General features: G+C 35.5%; 1 protein-coding gene across 1 annotated transcript; it reads left to right on the forward strand.

Annotated features, from left to right (window-relative positions):
* The first annotated feature begins 15,433 nt into the window (after positions 1 to 15,433).
* LOC129035397 (cytochrome c oxidase subunit 7A2, mitochondrial-like) lies at positions 15,434 to 15,864 on the forward strand. The gene has a single exon (XM_054485721.1). It carries the CDS (start codon positions 15,462 to 15,464, stop codon positions 15,711 to 15,713), a length of 252 nt encoding a protein of 83 aa, XP_054341696.1. The 5' UTR covers positions 15,434 to 15,461; the 3' UTR covers positions 15,714 to 15,864.
* The last annotated feature ends 11,789 nt before the right edge of the window (positions 15,865 to 27,653 follow it).

Raw genomic sequence — 27,653 nt, forward strand, 5'->3', positions numbered from 1 at the left:
TGCATTGGGGGTTAAATTTCAACATGCGTTTTGGAGGAGGAAAACGTTCAAACCATAGCAGGTAGTATTTAAAATGGGCTTGCATTTATACAGTCCTTTGTACTTAAAAAGATTTCCCATAGATTAGCTAATTTCACTTTAAAAGAGTTCTATAATAGTTATTATCATCACACTCCACAAAGAGTGAACTTGTGGACCACAGAAAGAATATGATGTTCTTAAGGTCACATAATTAGAACTTGAGCAAGAACTCAAATCAATGTTCTCATTTCCACTGTATGATTCAAAATATTCATTTTAGACCTGAGAACTACAAACTCTAAATTTAGCATAATCACATATAGTCAAGAAAGGCTACTTCCAACTTAAAAAGTAATTATACTGAAAAAGCTGTCCTGGCTTGAGTTCACTTGAAAGCAGAACCTGAGCTAAGGACTTGGGTACAGGTATTTTATTTGGGAGGTGATCTTGGGGAGCTAGAGTAAGAGAATGTGGAGAATGAGACAAGGAAATATAAAGACAGTAAAAAGGGAATTTTTAAGCTTGTCATCAATGTGGGCAACCGGGACTGAATTCCTCTTAAGACTCTTTCGTAAGTCCTGTTGTATGTACACAAAACTTTCGCCTGAAGGATTGGAGGCTGGGGCTTTTACCCACCAGCTCTAGATTCCTGCTGTTTGAAGTCACCGCATGCCTCCCTTTCTTTAACACTCCCAGGGCCCCTGTAGGCCCAACTGCATCCGGACTCAGAGGGATTGACTCTGCTGCCTAGAGAAAGACCTGAGACAGGGGATGAGAAGAATTCAGATTATAACTGCAGCAGGACTAGGAGGCAGAAATATGAAGACCTGGCACAGGACACCAACAGTGTCTGCTACAGTCATTCCTGAAATAGTCTGATGTTAAAGTGAATGTGTTAAAGTGAATCTCATTACTTCTGAGATTGGACATGTACTTGGAAAACAGAGACAAAGCATAATGGAAAATTTTATATCAGATCTCATAGAAAAGAGATGACATACTTTTCTTCTTACCAATTAAAGTTCGGCACACATCTCTCCAAAACAGTGTGTAGTTCCCAAGAGATTCAATTTCCAGGTTGAATGATAAATAGAATTATTCATAAGCAGAGAATGAAAATGAATGAAAAATTGTTATATATGGATAGAAACACGTTTCATCTCTGTCTTTAATTAGAACTTCTAATATCACCACTACAAATGCATAATACTTCATGACTAAATTATCTTTAACATATACTTCAGGAGAGCAATTTCTTTTGGATAGTAGACTAAAATAAATATAAGTGTGCTTCAAGAGAAATGCAAGGACTTCTTACATGTTTTATGGTGCTACACGTTAAAGGTAAGATAAACCATGTAATGTTAAATTTCAGATATGTACAGAAATCAAGTTTGTATAGTTTCAAGTGAAATTAAAATCGTAGTAACTTGTGTTTTAAACTTCTGTTTAAAATATTCTATTTTTTATGGCCTTAAAAGTCTTTAAAGCATCAATAATATTTCCAAAATATTTATAACGCATTTTATTATTTTATTTGCATTAAAGTCAGGACAAAACAACTAGTGATTTTTGGGGGGCAAGTCATTTATTAGTAGTTACACTTTTTCTAAAGCAGTATTAACTATACCAGTCATGTATTTCTTATTGAATTCGGTTGTTACTGATTTTAGTAATTAATACTACCTCCAACCAGAAAATTGCTTAAGCACACCTCCTAAAACAATTTAACTTGAAGTAACTTAGGAAAAGCAATTTTAAATACCAGAGGAAAACTATTAAGAAGAGAGTTAGCATTTAGAAATGTGACAAAATTTTTAATAAAAAGACTTGAAATAAGATTAATTTTATGAATCTTTCCTATTAAACCACAAATCCTTCACACAGAGATTACAATGCTAGTAATAAGATGACTCAGCTAGTTCTCAATATAAAGTTATATCTGTACAGGTATATATGAACAATTATATATAATATAATTCATATATAATTTTAAAATGTATATCAATTTTATTAAGCTACAATCTGCATTCAATAAAATGCAACCATTTTGAAAGCACAGTCTGACAAGTTTTGACGAATGTATCCCTGGGACTACTACCAGAGTTAAGACATAGAACATCTCATCACCTCAAAAAAGTTACTCTATATCCTTAAGCAGTCAGCATCCCACCACTACGAAAGTCCTGGATCCAGGAAACCACTGTTATGTCTTTTGTCAGTGTAGATTATTTCTGCCTGAAGAATTGCAAATATTAGGTTGGTGCAAAAGTAACTGTGGTTTTTTATTAAAAATAGTGACAAAGACTGCATTAACTTTTGCACCAACCTAGTAAATATAATTATATGTACTGTAATCTTTCTTGCCTGGCCTCTTTTGCTCAGCATAATGTCTTTGAGATTTATCTATGCTATTGTATTTATTTGTAGTTTGTTTCAGTTTATTTCAAGCAAGAATTCCATATTACAAATATAACCAGTGATGTGATAAGTGCTTTAAAACCAGCTTTCTGTTGGCGGGGGAAGTGAGGAGCCTTGATGTGTAATTTGTCAGTTTACATGGTGTAACTCTTCCTACCATTGACAGATACAAACTACCAACATGATATAACCAGCTGGTAAAATTTTTGAAAATTTAACAATAGGCTCTGGAGGGTGATAATAAGCTAGCTCCAGAACATTATTATGTGTAAGTCAATTTGTTTATCTTTTACTGGTATATCAATGTTGTTTCCAGTTTTTGGCTATTGTAAAGAAAGTTGATATGACACCTTAGACCAACATGTATTTTTTTCCCTTAAGATAATACCTTGGAGTGGAACTGCTAGTTCATATGGTAAGTACATGTTCAACTCTGTAAGAAAATATTTTTTCCAAAGAAGTTTTACCAGTTTACAATTGGATCACACTCAGATTCAGCAAATCACAGGTAGCCTCTACAGCTATAACAGGAGCTCCTTATGGGAGAGGCATAGAGATGAAGTTTTTCATTGAAGGTAACTGAGAGACATGGAAGGTAATAACATGAGAGAGGAATGATTACATTTGGACTTTTGAGCAATAAATGTGGTGACAATGTGGAAAATAGATGGGAGGGTATGAAATCACTGAAAGTTAGATCAATTAGGATGATATTTCACTAAAGAAATAATGAGGGCCTGAAGTAAGGCAGTAGCATTCTGATGAAACTGAAAAATATTTAGGTTGTAAAATTGACTGTAGTTGTTGACTAAGTAAGTGCAGATAATGAAGAACAAAGAGAAATCAAAGATAACTAAAGATTTCTTGCTTGCAAAATGGGGTAGTCAACCGTAGAAACTGAGACTATATGAAGACGGGTGGGCCTTTCTCTCTTCTTCTCTTTCATTTTTGAACAGAAGGGAGGGGAAAAGTGACCAAGAGTTTAGTTTTGGATACATAAAGCTTGACTTGCTTGTGAATCTCACCAGCTTCCCTTTTTTCTAACAATATGATCTTGAAAAAGTTCCTTTAACTCAGTTGTTCTTAAGTGAAGGAGGAAAAGAAAGTTGTTGTGAAGATCAAATTAGGAAAATATAGTCAATAAATGTTACCTGCAATATAATCTCCATGAGGTCGGGAATCACACCTTAACAGGTTACAATTACCTGAGTACTCGAATATTTATAGAATTAACAAACTCAGGTGGAAATATACAGCTTGAGTAGATATGTGGGAAAGGTGCTTAGGATAAAGGTCTAAATTTGTTATATAGAGTTGGTTATCATGATCCTACGATTTCCCTCTCACCCAGGCAAAGAAAGGAAGAAACGTACGAATAAGGCTCTAGTATCTCCTCTCTGGAGATGACACACACACACATCATATGCATATGGGCATGGAGGAAGGGGTGTGGGGAGAGGTGAGTTTAGTGAGTATACAAGTTAAAAGACAGGAGTGGATGGTATCAGGGGATTCTCAGAATGCAGAGAAGAAGAGAGAGTTTGTAATAGGACACATGTGGTAGGCCCTTAAAGAAGCCCTAAATACAGAGTAAAGATTAGACTGGGAATATTTTCCTTCCTCATTGAAGAATGAGTCAATATATGGAATCTCCCCTTGGAAGCTATCCCCCTGGAGCTTGTAGGGTACATAGGTGCCAAAAGTGATCATTGGTTGCTTGCTCCAAGCTTTCTTTTCTTTTCTTTCTTGTTTTTTTTTTTTTGGTGGTGGTGGTGTTGTTTTCTTTTTTTTTTTGAGACAAAGTCCCATTCCGTCTCCCAGGCTGCAGTGCAGTGGCATGATCTCAGCTCACTGCAACCTCCACCTCCTGGGTTCAAGCCATTCTTCTGCCTCAGCCCCCAGAGTAGCTGGGATTGTAGGTGCCTGCCACCACACCCGGCTAATTTGTGTGTGTGTGTGTATTTTTTATTAAAGACGGGGTTTTGCCGTGTTGGCCAGACTTGATATATCTCTTGATCTCTGTCCTATCTAGAGAGACTCTGAGAAAATTAAGTTCACTTCTACACAATTAGTATTTTTAATTCTTTTTAAAGTGCCCTGTTTAAAATCTGCCAAAATCTAGACAGGTCTCTCCCTGAAATCAATACTTTGATTCAACTAAACACAGTGAACAAAACACTTCAGAGTAACAACAGGAAAAAATAAACTGATAATAGGGTATCATTTATTCCATGTGCAAACTCAGTCTACATCCCAATATTATCTATACAGCCTTCTGTTCTCTGCCTGACGAAGGGAAATTTCAGTTTTGCCAGTTGGTCCTGTGCTCTGAGCAACAGTTATTTGCTTGATGATAATAATCAGACAAAAGGCAAAAAGGGACCAAACGAAGGTGCAACAAATGGGAAAGTGGTATTCTAAACCTCTTCCATTTTTCTGAGGAAAAGTTTAGGCCTCCACCTACCTCTCAATTCTTTGGTTTACATCTTTGCAAATTCTCATTTTGCGTCATTTGTGACTATTTCTCTTTAATCTAATGGGGAAAACCCAGTGGGCAGGCCACCTGGATCTCTATACAAATAAATTGTAAATATTAAATTGCATGTGTTATTTATTCTGTCTCATAAAAAACATGTAACTGTTGCATGGAAAAGTTTGCAATTAACTTTGAAATATCTTATATATCTTAATTGTTTATAATGTTAGTAACTTCTGTTTCCACATAAAAAGGAAAATAATTTTGTGAATAGTATCATGGAATTTCAACACTTTTGGAGAGAAAGTAAATATTCTGTCTCAGTATTTGAAGACCTCTCCTAAATGTCTCTTTTCTTTAAGAAAAAAATAGTTTAGAGGCAAGGTCTTGCCCTGTCACCTGGTCTACAATGCAGTGATATGATCATTGTTCACTGTAATCTTCAACTCCTGGGTTCAAACAGAACTTCCTGGCTCAGCCTCCAGAATAGCCAGGACTGCAGGTGCGTTCCACAATTCCCGCCATATTTTACTTTTTTTCTTTCTTTCTTTCTTTTTTTTGTAGAGATTGGGGGGTCTCATTATGTCACTCAAGGTGGTCTCTAACTCCTAGCCTCAAGTGATCCTCCTGCCTCAGCCTCCCAAAACATTGGGATTACACACATGAGGCACCATGCCCAGCCAAATGTCCCTTTTCTTCTTTGGCCTTTTGTCTTTCTTCAAATTGTCATTTTTGCAAACAATGTAAACCTTGAATTTTTAAGAGATTCTAAATTTGGCCACTGGGATTGAGTTTGAAGATTTCTGTCCATCAGAACCCTGCTCCTTCTCATCCCGAATGCTCCTGCTATTTCCCCTGCTTTTCTTCTTTCCGTCACTTCCTTTTTAGACTCAGCACATGGTGGTTGCTGAAGTCCAATGAGCATATTAGTTAGCCACAGGAAAATGTGCAGAAGACAGCAGAGGAAAAACTGGTGTCATAGCATTTATGAAGAATAAGAGTTTACTAATGGAGATGAAGAAGAAAAAAATTTAACAGTGAGAGAAAAATAAAACTGGAAAGAATGTCAGTTAGTGAAAGAGATCATTAGAGAAGTGGTGAAAGTTAAGATTTGTGAGGTAGATGGTATCAGATCTTGGATGCCCATCACTGTCAGGCTGAGGTGTTTGGCGTTAACTCTGTAGATCATAGATTACAACTGAACTTTTTTGAGTAGGAAGTGAGTAGGTGAAAAAGAAGAACAAAGCTTTGTTTTAGAGAAGTGGATCTGGAATATATTTATAGCATGGATTTTATGCATGTAGCCTTTGTCATACAGCTGTAACTTGTGTTTAAAAGTCTCAATTGGGTGTGTGTGTGAGTGTGTGTGTGTGTAAGTTAACTTTAATCTATATTTTAATGGCTGTTGCTTAATTTGAATAACCTTAATTAGGAATACATACTTCAGAGATGATTGGTTAGTTTAGCCAGATTTAGCCAAATGCCAGATTTCACTCAAATGTCTTCCATGATCTTTAGTTCTTGTGAGTTTAACTAATACAGGAGATGTTAGAAATGATTTTTCATTGGTGATGTATGTTATTCAAAGTATCTTGATTTGGTTAGCACGTTGTACCTTTCAGAGTAGCATCCTAGGCCCAAAACTTTTGAATCAGCCCTTTATTCAGACATGTAATAAAGAATTATGTAACTATATTTGAACCAGATGAACAGCTGAGTTCTTCTACTAGAAGATTGTCATTTATTCCTTGAGATGCAAGATTCTCACTAGAATCCCCCAAATGATAATAAATTGGACTCTATTGAACTTGCAATAAAAGGTGATATGACTGTTTTCGTCACTGTTTCCTAATAAATATTTGCATGCGTATTAGTATTCTGAAATTCGTATTTATCTTATTTACTATCTGGTAGTAGCATTGTAAGAAATAAAAAACTTAATGGTTTTCACCTAACTAGTTATTGGAGGCTAATGGTATTTATTAAACAAACAAAAACCCAGTAATTGTGAATGTCAAAACTGGTTTGGGCCAGCATACAATAGACTGAAGATGTAAAACAAATTTTCAAAACACATTAATAGTGTCTCTGTGAAGTAAATGGTCTGGACCAGGTTATATGTGAGAATATAAATATTTGGCAAAGTTTGAACTCAAAGTCACATGCAGTTTAGGTGAAAGAACTTTTCTCTGAGATGTAATTAAACTTTTCTATTTAAAAAATGAATTTAATCCAAGAACATCAAACAAGAACATTATTATAAAATGTAAAACATACATGTTTTAAAATGCTATTTAGTAACTTTAATTAAAGTAATAAGAATCAGGAAGTAGAACTTCAATAATAAAGAAAGTAATTAAATAGGTAAAAATAATTAGTTGGGGATGGTGGGGAAAGGCAGAATTTTAGAGATTGCCAGTGGTTTATCTAGAGGCATATTTCAGGCCCTCTGGAAGAGTATCCAAACATTGTGTGGGACGATGGAACTGTATTGTGTTATGAAAACACAGCTGCACATCCTATTCTGTGCAAAATGCTATGCTATGGTGACAGATTGTATGTAGGTGCAATGTGTACTCAGTTTGTTCGTATAAAGGACAATTTTATGTTTTGCCATTTCTAACAGATTTTAGTCCATTATGAAAATTACTTTATCATCCCAAGGAACACGAAGAAAATTTTGGGTTGAAATGTCTTCTTAAAAGAAAAAAGAAAGCAAATACCATGTATCTACTCTATGGATATTCCTTACTTAATAAGGTTTATCTCCAAATTTTGATTGGCCTATGGTAAGTAGAATAAAAACAACTTATATGAAGTGACAGCAAAGATGTAAAAATCCTCCTCTTGCCCCTAAAGCATATCTAAATTACTTAACATTATCACTATGTTTTGCATGAAGAAATTAGCTAAAGCTATACTCCAGCATACAAATTTATGACTGTAGTATTGTAGATATCAATGAATCATGTTGAATTAAAATGCATATATTAGGATGATAAGTATAGCAAAAGATACTTAGCTCCTATTTACAAATAAACACAGATTTTTTTTTTTTTTTTTTTGCATTAGTGGTAGTTTTTTCTTAGACAAGGTAGGTCCTGAGTTCCAATAAAAGGGGAGTAAATTGAAGTATGTTTGAAACTTGAACAATTATCTGGGAATGCCAATGTAAGCTGGGCAGGATGGAGTCTGAGAACTACCAAAAGTAAACAGGCAGGAGCAAAAGATGAATAATTTAATAGTATCAAGTTCAAATTATTGCAGTATTAGAAAATACTGCAAAAATGTTTGCATACATTTTTCTTACCTTTCAAGTATAGAAGAAAATTTAATAAAATATATGAATGGCAATCACTTAAAGTTCTGCTAATTATATTTTAAGGATTCCAATTCTGGTTAGTCGTTAAAGGTTAATATAAAGTCACTTTTAGCCTTTGATTTGTATTTATGATTTACCATCCTATTGATAAGAATATAATAATTCAAGTCAAAAGTCATAGCTATTTTTGCAAGTAGAATCTGGTGAGTCAGTTCTGGATTTTATTTTAGGATAAGCAGAACTGTTAGATCTATAATTCTTAAATAAAATTTGTGACAAGATAGGCATTCCCAACATAAGGACAAATTTTATTGGGGTAATCTTTTTTTTCTAAGTATAGAGAATTAACGGGATAAATTTTAAAACTAAAATTAATTTATTTAAATATTTAATTTAATGAATTAATTTAAATATAATTTCAAATAAAATTAGTTTAATTTAAACATGCCAGAACACTGTAAATATGTGAATAATATAATAGTATAATATTTATGTATTTGCAAACATAAGACACTATTCTTCCTGGCCAAGATTATGTAACAGGAATCAGATTTACTCTCTTGTCTAAAACAACTAATAATCCAGAAAAGAAAATACATGAATGATTGAATATCAAACAAAAGAAACCCAACGATCCCTAAAGATAAAAAATAAATGAATGAAGTCCTATAATTGCTGAATGTGCCTCTTAGAGAAACTTTCTAGGCTGCACCAGATGGAGAAGTAACCAAGAAAATAGCCCAGTAGACTCTCTACATTGAGGAGAAAGTGTAGGGAGTTGGGAAAAAAGTGACATGGTTAGAATTTACAGGTAGAGAAACATAGAGGACACAGGTGCACAGAAAGAACTCCAAACATCTTTGAAGTACCTTCTTCAGGTATTCCATAATCGGCACAGGCATGCAAGAAATCTACCTGAGATCAAAAAAAGGACTGTTCACAAACATTAAGAGTGGTAATTTTGAACTGGGGGCAGGTTTGTCTCTCAGGGTATATTTGGCAATATCTTGTGATATTTTTGCTTGTCCCAACTTAGGATGAGGTTGCTACTAACATCAAGTAGATAGGGTCCAGGGATGTTGATAAACATCCTATAAATCCCAGGAGAGCCTCTGGCAAGAATGAACTGTCCAGTTTAAAATCACAATTATGCTGAGGTTGAGAAATTCTGCATTGGAAGGAACAGTGTGCAGGGCACACAGAGGGTTCCTCCCAAATTCTTGAGTGGAAAACCTCATAATTCACAGGGCATCAAGGAGAATAGCAAATAATAGGGAAACTTTACCCAAGACTAAATACTGATCTAGTTTTATTTAACAAAGCATAAAGCCACCTCCACCCTCACACACACACACACGCACACACACACACACACACGCACACACACACACACACACACGCACACACACACATACCAGAGGCTATTTCCAAGTAACTTTACCACATTACAAAAGACATCTCAAGAATATTTTCAGAAATATGAAACAACCAGTACAAAACAAAGTAAAATGTGTATTGTCTGTAATCCAATAAAAATTATATTCAAGCTAATGTGGTAAGACAACAAAGGGAAATAAAAGGTATACAATTTGGAAAAGAACAAATAAAACTGCTTTTCCTCACAATGGCATCATTTTTAAAAATTGACAAAAATACTACTCAAAATAATAAGTGATTACAAGGTTGTAGAACACAAGATTAATATACTTGATTAATACAAAAGTCACTTGCTTTTCTGCATTTCAGCAATGAACAAGAGTAATTTGAAATTAAAAACACAATTTCTTTTACATTAGCAACCCCCAAAGTAAAATATTTACATATTAACCTAATAAAATACAAGATGTATACAAGGGAAGCTACAAAACTCTGTCAAAAGAAATCAAAGAACTAAACAAGTGGAGATGTTTTACATTCATAAATACAAAGATATAATATTGTCAAGCTGTCAGTTTTTCATACCTCATCCATAGATTCAATAAAATCCCAAACTACCAGCACGTTATTTTATGTATATCAAGAAATTAATTGTAAAGTTTATAGAGAGAGGCCAAAAACACAGAATAGCCAACGTGGTATTGAAGAAAAAGAACAAAGTTGAAGAACAAATTTCAAGACTTACTGTCAAACTACGGTAATCAAGACAGTGTGATATTGGTGAAAGAAGAGACAAATAGATCAATTGAACAGAATAGAGAGCCCAGATATAGACTCACATGTATATAGTCAATTAATTTTGACAAAGAAGCAAAAGCAATACAATGGAGAAAAGAGAATTTTCAACAAATGGTGTTGGAAGATCTATATACAAAAAAAAAAAAGAAAAAAGAAAACAAAAAAAAACCAAACTGAGCATATCTTGCACCCTTCACAAAAATTAACTAAAAATGGATCAGATAACTAAATGTAAGATGCAAAACTATAAAATTTTTAGAAGATACCATAGAAGAAATTCTAGATGATCTTGGGTTTGGCAATGACTTTATATATACAATGTCAATGGCACTATCTATGAAAGAAAGAATTCATAAGGAGAACTTTATTAAAATTAAAAGACACTGTCAAGATAAAGAAAAGACAAGTCACAAACTAGGAGAAAAGATTTGCAAAGGACACATCTGTTAAAGTTCTATTATCCAAAATACACAAAGAACTTGTAAAATGCAACAAAAAGAGAACAGCAACTCAACTAAAGTGTAGGTAAAAGATCTGGACAGGTACCTCGCCAAAGAGATATACATACAGCAAATACATATACAAAAAATGCTTCACATCATGTCATCAGGGCAGCATGAATTAAAACAACAATCAAATACCACTACACATGTATTAAAAGGGCCCAAACCCACAACATTAACAACACCAAATTCTGGCAAGAATTAAAAGGTCCCAACCCAGAACATTAGCGACACCAAATTCTGGCAAGGATGTAGAGCAGCAGAAATTCTCATTCATTGCTGGCAATAATGCAAATTGGTGCAACCACTTTTGAAGACAGTTTATCAGCTTTTTACAAAACTAAATACACTCTTACCAAATGATCCAAAAATCAAACTCTTGAGTATTTATTTTAAAAAGTTAAACATTTATATCTACACAAAAACCTGCACACAGATGGTTATAGCAGCTTCATTCATAGTTGCCAAAGCTTGGAAGCAACAAACATGTCCTTCAGTAGGTGAATGGATAAATAAACTCTGGTACATCCAGCCAATGGAATGTTTTTTCCACGCTAAAAAAAAAGAACTATCAAGCTATTAAAAGACATGAAAGAACCTCAAATGCATATTACTAAGCAAAAGAAGCTAATCTGAAAAGGCTACACACTGTATGAGTACCTGTATATGACATTCTGAAAAAGACAGAACTATGGATACAGTAAAAAGGTCAGTGGTTCCTAGAGGTAGGGGAAGGGAGGGACAAATAGGCAGAGCATAGCGGGTTTTCAGTGTAGTGAAAATACTCTGTATGATATTATAATGGTAGATAAATGTGATTGTAAATTTTTCCAAACCTGTAGAATTTACAACACCAAGAGTGGGCCTTACATAAGCTGCAGACTCTGAGTGATGATGTATAAATATAGAGGAATCGATTGTAACAAATACATCACTCTGATGGAGGATGTTGATAATGAGGGAGGTTGTGCATGAGAGAGAACAGGAATTCTATAAGAAATCTCTGTACCTTCTGCTCAAATTTGCTGTGAAACTAAAACTACTCTAAAAAGACAAAATCTTTAAAAAATTACTCAGCTTTAAAAAAATAGAAAAATAAGACTCATGAAGAAGAAAAAAATCAATTCATGGGTTGATGGGTGCAGCAAGCCATCATGGCACATGTATACCTATGTAACAGGTATACATGTTCTGCACATGTATTCCAGAACTTAAAGTATAATTAAAAAAAGAAAAAAATCAATTTATTAAAATTGGGCCAGAAATGACATAGATGACAGAATTGGCAGTCCAGGCTTTAAAATAATTATTGCAATTATATTTCATGTATTCAAGAAACTAGAGGAAATCTTGATGTGAAAAACATGTCAACTAGAGAGATCAATGATGATTTTAGAAAGGCCCAAACTGAATTTCTAAAGAATAAAATTACAATTTGATACAAAAATTACACTGGAAGAAATTAGCAACAGTTGGACATTGTAGGAGAAAAAATTAGTGAAATTGAAGTCTTAGTACTAGAAACTATCTAAGAAGGTACAATAACTACAAAAAAGCAAAATACACAGAAATATGCTTAGCCATGGAGACAAAAGATCTCTATAAAGAGAACTACAAAACACTGAAGAAAGAAATTATAGATGGCACACATAGAAAAGCATTCCATGCTTATAGATTCAAAGAATCAATATCATTAAAATGTCCATGCTACCCAAAACTATCTACAGGCTCAATGCTATTCTTATCAAATTACCAACTCATTTTTCACAGAATTAGAAAAAAAGTATTCTAAAATTCATATGGAACCTACCAGAAGTCCAAATAGCCAAAGCAATCCTAAGCAAAATGAACAAAGCTGGAGGCATCGAGCTACCTGACTTCAATTTCTAATTGGTTGTGTCTGGTATATAAAAATACAGTTGATTTTTTATGTGTTGATTTTGTACCTACAACCTTTCAAAATTCTCTAATTGCTTATTTTGTCTATCCCATCAGATTTTCTACGTTGACTATGATGGTGACTGCAAATAAAGACAGTTACTTCTTTTTATCAAATATAGATGACAACCATTTCTTTATCTTTCTCTGTTGCATTGAGTAGAACCTCCAGTAAAATACTGAATAAAGGTGGAGAGAGTGGAAATATTAGTCTGTTTTTTATTTTAGGGAGAAATCACTCAAACTTTCACTAATAAACATGATGTTAGCTATATATTTAACTGTCCTATACCGGATGAAGACAATTCTAATTTATTTCTAGTTTGCTGAAAGTATCCTGTATGTCTACAGTAACCAAAACAGCATGGTACTGATACAAAAATAGTTACAAAGACCAATGGAACAAAATAGAGAATCCAGAAATGAAGCTGCACATCTACAGCCATCTGACCTTTGACAAAGATGATAAAAATAGGCAATGAAGAAAGAATTCCCTATTCAATAAATGGTGCTGGGATAGCTGGCTAGCCGTGCACAGAAGAATGAAACTGGACCCCTACTTTCACCACATACAAAAATTAACTCAAGATAGATTAAAGCTTTAATTGTAAGAACTCAAACTATAAAAATCATAGAATAGGTCCTTCACATCCCTTGTAAGTTGGATTCCTAGGCATTTTATTCTCTTTGAAGCAATTGTGAATGGGAGTTCACTCATAATTGGCTCTCTGTTTGTCTGTTATTGGTGTATAAGAATGCTTATGATTTTTGCACATTGATTTTGTATCCTGAGACTTTGTTGAAGTTGCTTATCAGCTTAAGGAGATTTTGGGCTGAGACGCTGGAGTTTCCTAAATATATAATCATGTCATCTGCAAACAGGGACAATTTGACTTCCTCTTTTCCTAATTGAATACCCTTTATTTCTTTCTCCTGCCTGATTGGCCTGGCCAGAACTTCCAACACTATGTTGAATAGCAGTGGTGAGAGAGGGCATCCCTGTCTTGTGCCAGTTTTCAAAGGGAATGCTTCCATGCTTCCAATTTTTGCCCATTCAGTATGATATTGGCTGTAGGTTTGTCATAAATAGCTCTTATTATTTTGAGATACATCCCATCAATACCCAATTTATTGAGAGTTTTTAGCATGAAGGGCTGTTGAATTTTGTCGAAGGCCTTTTCTGCATCTATTGAGATAATCATGTGGTTTTTGTCTTTGTTTCTGTTTACATGCTGGATTACGTTTATTGATTTGCATACCACTGCTCAACGAAATAAAAGAGGACACAAAGAAATGGAAGAGCATTCCATGCTCATGGATAGGAAGAATCAATATAATGAAAATGGCCATACTGCACAAAGTAATTTATAGATTCAATGCCATCCCCATCAACCTACCAATGACTTTCTTCCCAGAATTGGAAAAAACTACTTTAAAGTTCATATGGAACCAAAAAAGAGCCCACATTGCCAAGTCAATCCTAAGCCAAAAGAACAAAGCTGGAGGCATCACGCTACCTAACTTCAAACTATACTACAAGGCTACAGTAACCAAAACAGCATGGTACTGGTACCAAAACAGAGATATAGATCAATGGAACAGAACAGAGCCCTGAGAAATAATATCACACATCTACAACTATCTGATCTTTGACGAACCTGACAAACACAAGAAATAGGGAAAGGATTCCCTATTTAATAAATGGTGCTAGGAAAACCGGCTAGCCATATGTAGAAAGCTGAAACTGGATCACTTCCTTACACCTTATACAAAAATTAATTCAAAATGGATTAAAGACTTACATGTTAGACCTAAAACCATCAAAAACCTAGAAGAAAACCTAGGCAATACCATTCAGGACATAGGCATGGGCAAGGACTTCATGTCTAAAACACCAAAAGCAATGGCAACAAAAGCCAAAATTGACAAATGGGATCTAACTAAATGAAAGAGCTTCTGCACAGCAAAGGAAACTACCATCAGAGTGAACAGGCAACCTACAGAATGGGAGAAAATTTTTGCAATCTACTCATCTGACAAAGGGTTAATATCCAGAAACTACAAAGAACTTAAACAAATTTACAAGAAAAAACAAACAACACCATCAAAAAGTGGGCAAAGTATATGAACAGACACTTCTCAAAAGACGACATTTATGCAGCCAACAGACACATGAGAAAATGCTCATCATCACTGACCATCAGAGAAATGCAAATCAAAACCACAATGAGATACCATCTCACACCAGTTAGAATGGTGATCATTAAATAGCCAGGAAACAACAGGTGCTGGAGAGGATGTGGAGAAATAGGAACACTTTTACACTGTTGGTGGGACTGTAAACTAGTTCAACCATTGTGGAAGTCAGTGTGGTGATTCCTCAAGGATCTAGAACCAGAAATACCATTTGACCCAGCCATCCCATTACTGGGTATATACCCAAAGGATTATAAATCATGCTGCTATGAAGACACATGCACACATATGTTTATTGTGGCACTATTCACAATAGCAAAGACTTGGGACCAACCCAAATGTCCATCAATGATAGACTGGATTAAGAAAATGTGGCAGTTGTGGCGGTTGCTGGTCAGTAACAGCCAAGATGCTGTTGAATCTGCTGGCTCTTCGTCAGATTGGGCTGAGGACCATAAGCACTGCTTCCCACAGGCATTTTAAAAATAAAGTTCCAGAGAAACAAAAACTGTTCCAGGAGGATGATGGAATTCCACTGTATCTAAAGGGTGGGGTAGCTGATGCCCTCCTGAATAGAGCCACCATGATTCTTACAGTTGGTGGAAGAGCATATGCCATATATCAGCTGGCTGTGGCTTCATTTCCCAAGAAGCAGGAGTGACTTCAATCATCCCAGCAATCACCTGATTCACATTCATTCAGCTCTCTATGGACCAGTAATCTGATAAATAACCGAGCTCTTCTTTGGGGATCAATATTTATTGACTTGTAGTAACTGCCGCCAATAAAGCAGTCTTTACCATGAGAAAAAAAAAAAAAGAAAATGTGGCACATATACACCATGGAATACTATGCAGCCATAAAAAAGTATGAGTTCATGTCCTTTGTAGGGACGTGGATGAAGCTGGAAACCATCATTCTCAGCAAACTATCGCAAGGACAAAAAACCAAACACCGAATGTTCTCACTCATAGGTGGGAATTGAACAATGAGAACACTTGGACACAGGAAGGGGAACATCACACACTGGGGCCTGTCATGGGGTTGGGGGAGGGGGAAGGGATAGCATTAGAAGATATACCTAATGTAAATGACGAGTTAATGGGTGCAGCACACCAACATGACACATGTATACATATGTAACAAACCTGCACATTGTGCACATGTACTCTAGAACTTAAAGTATAATAATTTAAAAAAAAACAATAAAGCAGGCTAAAAAGGGAAAAAAAATCATAGAATAAAACCTAGAAAACACCTCTCTGGACATAGGCCTTGGGAAATAATTCATGACTAAGTCTTCAAAAGCAATTCATCAAAATCGAACATTGACAAGTGGGAACTAAATAAACTAAAGAGCATCTGTACAACAAAAGAAACTATCAACAGAGTAAACAAATAACCTACAGAATGGGGGATAATATTCACAAACTATGCATCTAAAAATTATAATATCCAGCATCTATAAGGAACATAAACAATTCAATAAGCAAAAGAAAAAATAACCCCATTAAAAAGTGGGCAAAGGACATGAATAATTTTCAAAGGAATACATACAAGCAGCAAACAAACATATTTTAAAAATGCTCCACATCACCAATTATCAGAGACATGCAAAACAAAACCACTACAGGAGAGCATCTTACACCAGTCAGAATGGGCGTTACAAAAAAGTCAAAAAATTACAGATGCTGGTGAGGTTGCAGAGAAAAAGGAATACTAATACACCATTGTCAAGAATGTAGATTAGGTTAGCCACAGTGGAAAGCATTTTGGACGTGTCTCAAGAAACTTAAAACATACCTACCATTTGACCCAGCAATCCCATTACTGGGTATATACCCAATAGAAGATAAATCATCCTACCAAAAAGACACATGCACTTGCGTGTTCATCACATTACTATTCACAGTCACAAAGACATGCAGTCATTGTAGGTGTCCATCAAGAGCTGGGTGGATAAAGAAAATGTGGTACATATACATCACAGAATCCTATGCAGACATAAAAAAGAATTAAATCACATTCTTTGCGGCAATATGGATGCAGCCAGAGGCCATTATCCTAAGTGAATTAACAGGAGAATGGAAAACCAATACTGTATGTTCTCACTTATAAATGGGAGCAAAACACTGGGTACTCATGAACATAAAGATGGAAACATAGACACTGGGAGCTACTAGACGTGGGGAGGGAGGGAGGAAGGCAAAGGTTGAGAAATGAACTGTTGGGTACTATGCTGACTATCTGAGTGATGGAAGAATTTGTACCTCAGAGTTCAGCAGCATATGTTACACCCATATGAGAAACCTGCACATATACTTCTGAACCTAAAATAAACATGAAAATTATAAAAACGAATTTGAAATGAAATAAAATAATAGCATCTACAGTAGCATGAGAAAACATAAAATGCTTTGCGAAAAATCTAACAACAGTTATGTAAGACCTGTGGACTGAAAACTACAAAACATTTACTGGCAGAAATGAGAAAACCTAAATAAATCAAGAGATATAGATATTCATGTGACTAAGAAGGAGTAATTATTCTTCAGAGTAGGTAGAAAAATTAATTATTACAGTTAATTATTAATTCATAAGAATTAATATTCTTAAAATGATCATTCTTCCCAGTTTAATCTGCAGCTTCAAAATAATCTCAATCAAAATCTCATCAGAGATTTTGTATAAATTGGCAAGCTCGTTTTAAAATACATAGGGAAGTGCAAAATTCTTAAAACAGCTAACAATAAATAAAGTTTGAAAAAAAAGAACAAAGTTGGAGAACTACACGACATCTAAAATTATTATAAAGTTACAGTAACCCAGACAATATGGTACTGGTATAAAGATATAGATTAGTGGAAAAGAATAGAGTCCGCAAAAAAGAAAAGTCCCAAATGTATATGGGCAATTGATTGTTGACAAAGGTGCAAAAGATACTCAGTAGATAAATGATTTCTGCAACAAATGGTGCTGAAAATTGCATAGTCATATAAAAAAGAACTTCAATCTATATCTGGCACTAAGAATGGCTCGTACACAATGTAAAATCTAAAACTACAAAATGTACAGAAGTAAACACAGGAAAAAAAATTGTGATTTTTGATTAGAAGAAGATGTCTTAAATACAACAAAAACATGATTCATAAAAAAATTGGTATTTTGGGCTTCATAATTTTAAGAACTTCTGCTCTGTTAAAGACATTGTTAAGTGAATAAAAATTAAGCTACAGGCTGGGAGAAAAATATTTGCAAAACATGTATCTGGTTAGTGACTTGTGCCCAGAATATGTAAAAAAAACTCTCATAACCAAATAATAAGAAAATAAACAACTCAATTAAAAATGAGCAAAATATTTGAATAGACAGTCCGTGAAAGAAGATATATGGATGGCAAGTAAACATATGAATAAAATGTTCAACATTACGTTAGTAATCACTAGGAAAAGGAACATTAAAGCCACAAGAAGATACCATTACAAACCTATTATAATGCCTATAATCCAAAAGTAATGGTGATGAATGTAGAGAAAATGAAACTAATTGCTAGTGGAAACATAACCACTTTGGAAAAGAGTTTTTGGCATTTCCGGCAGGATGCAGTGGCTCATGCCTGTAATCCTAGTACTGTGGGAGGCTGAGGCAGGTATATCATTTGAGGTCAGGAGTTCGAGACCAGCCTGGCCAACATGGCAAAACCCCGTCTCTACTAAACAAAATAAAAAATAAAAATAAAAATAAAAATAAAAAATATTAGGCAGCTGTGGTGGCACACACTTGTAGTCCAAGCTACTCAGGAGGCTGAGGTTGCAGTGAGCTGAGATCTTGCCGCTGTATTCCAGACTGAGTGAAACAGCGAGACTGTATCCAAAAAAAAGAGTTTGGCATTTATGTAAAATGATAAACACATGCCTATCATATGGCCCATCCTTTCCATTCATAACTATTTTCCAAATAAATGAAGGTATATTTCCATAAAGATGTGTACACAAATGTCTGCAACTGTATTTACAATACCCCAAAGATGAAAACAACCCAAATGTCTATTCACAGGTGAACGAATAAATAAATTGTTGTATACTCAAACAGTGGAAAATATCCAGCAATCTAAAGGAATGAACCATTAATATACACAATAATAGGAATGAGTCCCAGAAATAATTATGCTGAAAGAAATCAGACAAAACAGTATCCACCGTAATTTTAACCTAAAATTCCAGAAAATACAGACTCTTCATCTGTATAAAAAGAAAGCAGACCCAGGATTGGCAGGGGTGAGAGATGGATGGGTAGGGCTGGGAGAGCGGATCATAGAGCAGCGTGGGGACATTTGGAGATGATGAATATGCACATCATTTTGATTGTGGTGATGGTTTTACACATATATCTATATCTTTATCTTAACATATTTTACAGTTTAAACATTTGCAATTGATCGTATGTCAATTATACCTCAAGAAAGCTGTTGTAAGAAACATTTTCCTAGCTTCTGTGAGATGCTACACAGACCTGTAAGCCCTCCTATGGACGTGTCCTGCTGCATAGCTCATGTTCCCTTCCAACTCATCATAGAAAGGATACATTAAAACTAAAATTACGTGGCACAAAGTCAAAGGATGTAGTTAAAGATGATAATTTTATGGTCTTGAGGGGAACTACTATAAATGCAGACACTAAACAACAGAACGATAATTCCTAGAATATGACTAAGTTTAAAATCACAGGAAATAAAAGGCAGAAATATCATTAAATCTGACTACAAACTGATCTGCAAATTGAAAAGCAGAATCAGGAAATGGTAAATGTCTTAATGTGCTGCTTTTCTCTGCCTTTTGAATGAAGATAGCCAAATTACAAATTTTTTGAAAAGGCTGTAATTTCAACTATGGGGGAAACCTAAACATAGTCATTTATAAGTAACTGAGAAAGTGGTTAGAAAGAGATTGAATACTTGAACATATTCAGAGTTTTCTATAAACAGCAAATCCACAGATTATAAAGAGGGCTCCAAGCATAATGTGAGCTTGCCCTTGTAAATTTCCAAGTAGTGAAGGAAATTTCCTGGACCATTAATCTATTTTTGTGCAATGAAACTGTGTTTATTCCTATGGAAACTAATGGAAGACACCCTGGAATTGCTACAGATAAAATATCTGGATGAATTTATAAAGCACTTGCAAGTGCTTGAAGCCAGAGTCTGGGGGACAGGGGTCTCATTCACAGTTTTGTTTTTTTGTCTTGTATCCAATGCCAAACATAGGCATACTGGTGCTACTCAACAAATCTTGGCTAACTTATGTTTTGTTTTATTTATTTATTTATTTAGAAATCATTGCAGAACCTAGTTTTTAGCACACTGGGATTTTATATCAGGAAATTTAAATTTAATTTTTAAAAAAACTTCTCAGGCAGTATATTTCTGCTCCTCCATCGGTGAAATTAATAAAGTGAGTACAGCACAAAGACAACACAAGAGAAACCAAACACAAGAGAGTCATCACCAAGACAACCAGAATCGAGGGGCTTATTGGTACAGAGACTAACAAGCTATGGAGTCAAAGCATAACAGAAAAGCAATAGAATTATAGAGAAGGCAAATAACCTCCAAATTAGTAAATCAATCTGATGCAAAGATTCACAAGCCCTTCATAATTCCAAGGTATTGCACTACTTAGAAAAGCGATAATGCAGAGCAAAGAATAGATGCAATAGTCAAAAACTAATAAGAGAAGAAACTATATCAGTAATAAATAGTGGTGACATTGCTAAAGGGCAATGAGTAGCAAAGAGAAGTATGGAGAAAAGAAATCTGAAGAAAGGTTGTCAAAAAGACGAGAGGACAAAACATTCTAATATGAAGCATTTGGGAGGCTTAGTTGAGGAGTGAAGGATGCTTAATCTCGGCAGCCACATTTCAGGAAAATTGATTAAAAGGCCACACTGCACATTCGTAGAAGGTTAGAATAGACTCGGACTTTAAATGAATTGTATTTTTACCCCGGAACTATATGTAAAAATGAATTGCCTAGAAACATAAACATGTAAGTAGTCGGAAGTTAAAACACTAGAATCCTCCTAATTTCTTCCTTACCCCATGCCCAAAGCAGCTTGTAAAATTAATTACACCCTGCATGAGTTTCTTAGAGCCATCATAACAAACTACCATGAACTGAGTGGCTTCAAACAACAGAAATTTATTCTCTCACAGCTCTGGAGGCCTGAAGTCTGAGATTAAGAGTGCAGGCTGCTCTCCCCTTAGATGCTCTGGCAGGGAATCTGTTTCTTTTCTCCTCCAGCTTCTGGTGGCTACAGGCATTCCTTGGTTTACTGCTGTATCGCTACAACCTGTGCCTGTGTGCTTAGATTTCCTTCTCTTCCTCTGTGTTTTCTCCTCTGTGTCTTTTATAAAGACACATGTGATCGCATTTAGGGCCCCCTCAGATTATCTGGCAAAAGTACCTCCTCTTAAATTCCTTAATCATATTTTTGCCATATTAGTTAGTATCCTTTTGCTGTATTTTTCAATATTTAGAAGTTCTGGGAATTGGGACATATCTTTTGGGGGAACTATTATTCAACCCACTTCAGATCAGCTCTCTGAAAGAAATGCGTACATATATATATGTGAATGTATATGTGTGTCCATTTATATATATGAATGTTGCTAGTATAATGGGAGTAAAGTTATAATTTACAAATAAAAATGAAATACAGTAGTTCCCCCCTTAACCATGGTTTTGCTTTTTGTTATTTCAGTTACCTGCAGTCAACTTTGGTCCAAAAATATGAAATGATAAATTCCAGAAATAATTCATAGTTTTAAACTGTGTATCACTCTAAGAAGTGTGATGAAACTTCGTGCAGTCATGCTCTGTTCTGCCCAGGATGTGAATAATCCCTTTGTCTAGAGTATTTATGCTGTATATACTACCCTATTAGTTACTTAGTAGCTCTATTGGTTATCAGATCATAAAAATATAGTACATATAGGGTTAGGTATAGGCATCCACTGGGGACCTTGGAACGTATCCCATAAAAATGAGAGCAGATTATTGTATATGATACTTTTTATTGTAAATTCTCTATCAATTGATTCTTATGGTATGCTTTCAATTTTTGCTTAACCCCTGTATCCATAGTGAAACTGTGGTTTCAATTGGCAAACATGTATTTCTGACAGGAATGTTGATTGACAGTTAAGTTTCTATTAATGAGTAAAATGAAGATGAAATAATGAAGACAAATGTTGGAATTGCTCCCATTCACCATTGCAGTAGGCAAATTTTTGCTGAATTGAATAATAGTTTTTGAATACTAAAAAGACCTTTCTTCAGTTTGGGGGGCTAGTCACAATGTAGCAGCTACAGATAGAAAAGAATGAAATTTAGTCTATTTTGTTAACATTTTCTCTATCACCTAGACGATAAACACAACAATAAGTCAAGTACTGATTTGTAGCATTTGCTGATTTCTTTGGTGTAAATATTCCCACCATGGCTGAATTCAAGCTACTGACATGAAACTGCTAAATGCAGTGTTGGAAAGAGATGTTCAGTAACACATAATTTTATCATATTTCCACCATAAGGACAGTATAAAGTGTCTAACCCAAGAGCATAAATAAAAGTAAAATACAATAAAATATTAGGAAGGGGTAAACATTGACATTTATTTCCTTTGTTGTCAGTAGAGTTTTTACATTTCAAGTTTACATAATTTAATTTTTAGAAATGGCTATGTTCAACAAATGGCTTGCAAAGTTTCTGAGAATTTAAGTTGGCTTTTACAAGTTACGAAGAGCTAGTTCCAACAAGCTGCTACATGATACGATGATGAAGAATTAGAAGAAACATTTTTTAAGCCTTCGTATCAGTTACAAAAAATTAATGATAGGTGAGCACTTCTAGCCAGAGCAAATGCATTTTAAAGTCTCCAATCTTTTCCGGAACTATTGCTAGAACTTCTAATCAGATCTGGCTCCAAACAAAAACACCAAGTTTTATGTTAAAGGTCTCAATAATTCAGTTATAATGAGCAGAACAGGAAGGCAAATTTCCTGCTCTACATTTCAAAAAGTTTCAGCTGTTCCTACTGATGGGTCTCCAGGTAGATTTCATTTAAGAATGAGCTTACTGATGAGTTCTAATTATGCCTAATTTCACATTCACCAACTAATTCACACTTTGCTGTGTGACATTAGGCCAGTCACTTCCTTTTTCCGGCAATTTCTTAATCTGCAAAATGTGGTTGTCTTATCTCACAAGGGTACAGTAAGCTATAACAAATTAAAAACATTACATATCTAAAATGCAATTACACCATTAAAAACATTAATTAAGAAAATTAGTGAGAAACTATGACAACTCCTTTGGAATCATGCCATTAATTTTTAAATAAGGAAAAGAGAAAATATAAAGGAGCAGGATCATCATGATCTTTTATAATCCCTCTTTTGGGAGAAAGGAATCAGGCAACAGCTACTCTCTCTCAGAGAAAAATAGAGAGAAGCATGTGACCCCAGTCAGTTTCTATTATGCTAGCATCTGCAATCATTAGGTTCAAGTGGCATTTTTAAAAATTATTCTCTGCAAAAGAGTCCCAAGGAAACAATAATTATCATTTAATGGGATTCATGGTGGCACAATAAATATCACTGCTCTTCTCCACCTGAGTTCTAACCCAATTGAGAAGGGCAGATGGGCACCAAAATATCATCTTTATTACTGATAGCAGAGGATGTGGCTTTTATCAGCAGGTAAGTGGGCTTTCTGATAATGGACATCACAATAAAATTGCCTTATCTATGATGTCAAAGGCAAAAGGGGACCACTGCACACTTGTATCCTGGAATGAGGCCCTTATAATTTACAGCCTGGGGGATTGAGATAGGAGGCTTCTCAATTCCAGAAGAAGGCTGCCCAAGAGACAGGGATTAAGGGGCCAAGTCCCTTTTACCCAGTTTTTCTTTTAAACTTTCCCATCACATAAGTCCCTCTTCTTCACTGGGGCATAAATGGGTGATGAGGCAGAGAATGTCCCAGAACGTCATGATAATAGATCTCTCTTTACATGGAAGGAAATTTCAGGAGTTTCTTCCCAACCTTACCCCATCATCATTCAAAATGTTTGGTGTAAGAAAAGAGAGAGAGAGGTAGAAGTTGTTCATATGTGCGTTATTCCCAGCAAAGAATATGGGATCAAGAAAAGGGACGCTACCCTTCATTTCACCCCTAAGCAGCCAGGCTCAGTACTAGGTGCTCAGAGAAGCTGAACAGTATAAGTTCTCACAGCCAACCATGTTGTATGCCTAGACCATTTGCTCTTTGAAAGCAGAGATTATAGCTTAATAACTACTTAATAAGTTACAGTTTAATGATAGCCTTGCACATTATAAACAATAGTAAATATTTACAGAAGAAAGAAAGGAAATAAATACAGAAGAGAGAAAGAAAGAAAAAGAGAGAGGAAGGAAGGAAGGAGGAAGCCAGGCATAGTGGCTCATGCCTGTAATCCCAGGACTTTGGGGGTCGAAGAGGGTGGATCACGAGGTCAGGAGTTCAAGACCAGCCTGTCCAACATGGTGGAACCCCGTCTTTACTAAAGATACAAAAAAATTAGCCGGGCGTGGTGGCAGGCGCCTGTAGTTTCAGCTACTCGGGAGGCTGAAGCAGGAGAATGGCATGAACCCAAGAGGCAGAGCTTGCAGTGAGCCGAGATCGCGCCACTGCACTCTAGCCTGGGTGACAGAACGATACTCTATCTCAAAAAAAAAAAAAATTAGCTGGGCGTGATGACACGTGCCTGTAGTCCCAGCTATTCGGGAGGCTGAGGCAAGAGAATTGCTTGAGCCTGGGAGGCAGAGATTGCAGTGACCCGGGATCATGCCACTGCACTCCAGCCAGGTGACAGAGTGAGACTCCATCTTGGAAAATTAAAAAAAGAAAGAAATGAATTAATTGGGAGATAAATTCAAACTTAAATCTGACTGACCTCAAAAGCATAGGTCCTTTTACCACTTACATCGCCTCCATGTTAGTGTTATAACTGGGCTTTATGTCTACTGGAATGTTATTACACAGCTAGGAAGAATGTATACTTGAATGCTCACATCCTTATTAAGAGTGTTAAGTCTCTTTAAGGGTAATGTGCTCAGTGTTCCCTCTAGCTGAGATATTGTACTGGCTACTTGCTGAGATGATATGTAATCTCTTAGGTCTTCAAGCCAGACTGGGGAAAGCAAAATAAATGGCATCTAATACATAATGGTGCTTATAATCATACTTAAGATCAGCATGTTCTTCCATAAATAACAGTGTTACTAAAAGCTTATATTAGCATATTTTAGGCATTCCCTCTCAACACAATTGCAAGGTTAGGGTTGTCATTCTTTTGCTGTTAAAGTTTATTCTTATAACATTGACAAACATTGATAGATGAGATTAATCCCCTTAACTCATACATTCAAAAGATGATTTTTCATTATGTTCATGGCTGTATAAGCACACAATAAGTATTAAGAAATCACAGGCAAGACATTGGTTAAAAAATTCAGGAAAGAATTGAAAGTGATCATGGGGTTCAAGTGGGCTTTTTGCTGTTCACATTTTTCTGGGATTTAGGGATTCCACTTAAAAAGAAAAACTAAGCTCTCAGTGTGTACACTGAGCTATTTAAAAACTAAGGTGAAATTTCAAAGTGCTTTAATTACAGGAAAAAATACTGAGTCATCTTTTAAACTTCTATATTCAGTAAATGTGAATGTCTCTTTTTCTGAAGATTTCCATTTAAAGATGCTATTGGCCTGTATTTTAGAGCCACCTACTGTACTGAGGGCTAAGGCAGAGGATGGCTGTCCTCTGGGTCTCATTTATTGGGAAGGATGACAGTAACTGGCCGCATAAAAACAGGCCTGGATCAAGTGATGGCTTCACTTTTTTTTTGGACTTAAATATCATGATCTATGATTATATAAAAACTTGCAATTTCAGACAACTGGTGTCCAATGTAGTTAAGTTGCAAAATTGCTGTTATCATCCAGTAGCTCTTGTGCACCCACCGCAGCTCTTGTGCACCCACCGCAGCTCTTGTGCACCCACCGCAGCTCTTGGCACTGAGTTTTCTTCCTCTGACTCAGAAGTGTCAGCTGCATCAGCGCCTGCAGCAGTGATGGGAAGGATTATACCTCAATTAAGCCTGATTCTCCGACTCCAGGAAAGCCAGTCTCCTTCAGTGCAAGGAACACTCCACCATCAGGCCTTCATTCCAATTTGCTTTTACAACACTTATTCAAATCCAAATTCAGTCTTTACATCCTCTTCCTCAGTATGAGTTTTCTATTACTGGCTTTACTAATTATCACAAATGTGGTAGTTTCAAACACCACAAATCTATTATGTTACTGTTCCTAAGGTAAGAAATCCTACATGGGTCTCTGGGTGAAAGTCAAGGCATCAGCAGGGCTGTGTTCCTGTATGGAAGCTCTAGAGGAGAATCAATTTCCCTGCCTAGTGGCTGTCCACACACGTTGGCTTGGCCCCCTTCTTACCATCTTTAAAGCCAGCCGCACCAAATCTCTGCTCTTTCTTTCATAGTCACCCCTCCCACTAACCACATCCAGGAAATGTTCTCTATTTTTAAGGACCCAGATGATTAGATTAAGCCCTCCAAAATAATGGAGGATAATCTTCCCATCTCAACGTCCATCCCAGTAATCACATCTTCAAAGCCCCGTATGCCATGTAAGGTAGCATATTCACAGGTGTCAGGGCTTGGAAGAGACTTCGTATAGAGTGTGTGGGGGTGAAGCATTATTCTGCTTGCCACCTCCTTTGTGAAACCTCCCATAGTCAATCCAATTTTCACTTATTAAACTGTGTCTTGCAGTATTGGAATCTATGTGTCCAATAATTTAGCAATTAATTATTTCAGACTTTTAAACACTTGATTGCTTCAAATGTGTTTTGGTAATGATAAACTTTCTGAACGCAGAGTTCCTGCTTAAGGTGACCTGTGTCTTCTTGCTTTATCTCTATCATGTTTACAGTGCTGAGCATTCAACAGTTAGTGATTTCTTAGATATTTCTTTGAAAGTGAAAAACATTTTGTAGTTTATAAGGCACTTTAAGTTATGTCATATATTTTTTAAAACCCAAATTGAATACCAAAAAATGAACACAAGAAAGATGAAGTGAGCACCTTAGGTAACCCCACAATAAATCAGTACACTTTAATCACCTCAAGTTAAAAGCCTCATAAGTAATAATCTTTCAGTTCTCATTAGATAACAAGCAAGGAAATGTATCTAGGTATATAATTCCCATGATTTACCAGTATGAAGATCTACTATTTTCATAAACCAGTATTATATGCCATTACAATAAAATATTTTAATGAGAAAATAGGAAAAATATTTAAATATCAAGGGGTACTATGGTTTTGCATTATAATATTTGTTCCTTTACATCCTTATTGTGTGTATTGCTGAGATTTAACAACATGTGGTTAGGTCAAGGTAGTTTTTAGCAGTGGAATCTTGCTATCTCCCCATTCCTGGCCAGTGTTGTAAGGCTACCCAGGAAACTTTCCATCGGCTGCAGCT

This window comes from Pongo pygmaeus, chromosome 3 (genome assembly GCF_028885625.2).
Source record: "Pongo pygmaeus isolate AG05252 chromosome 3, NHGRI_mPonPyg2-v2.0_pri, whole genome shotgun sequence".
NCBI classification, from domain to species: Eukaryota; Metazoa; Chordata; class Mammalia; order Primates; family Hominidae; genus Pongo; species Pongo pygmaeus.

What these genes read in the sequence shown, in the direction of transcription:
- LOC129035397 (XM_054485721.1), top strand. Translation starts at nt 15,462, where the DNA reads ATGCTGTTGAATCTGCTGGCTCTTCGTCAGATTGGGCTGAGGACCATA.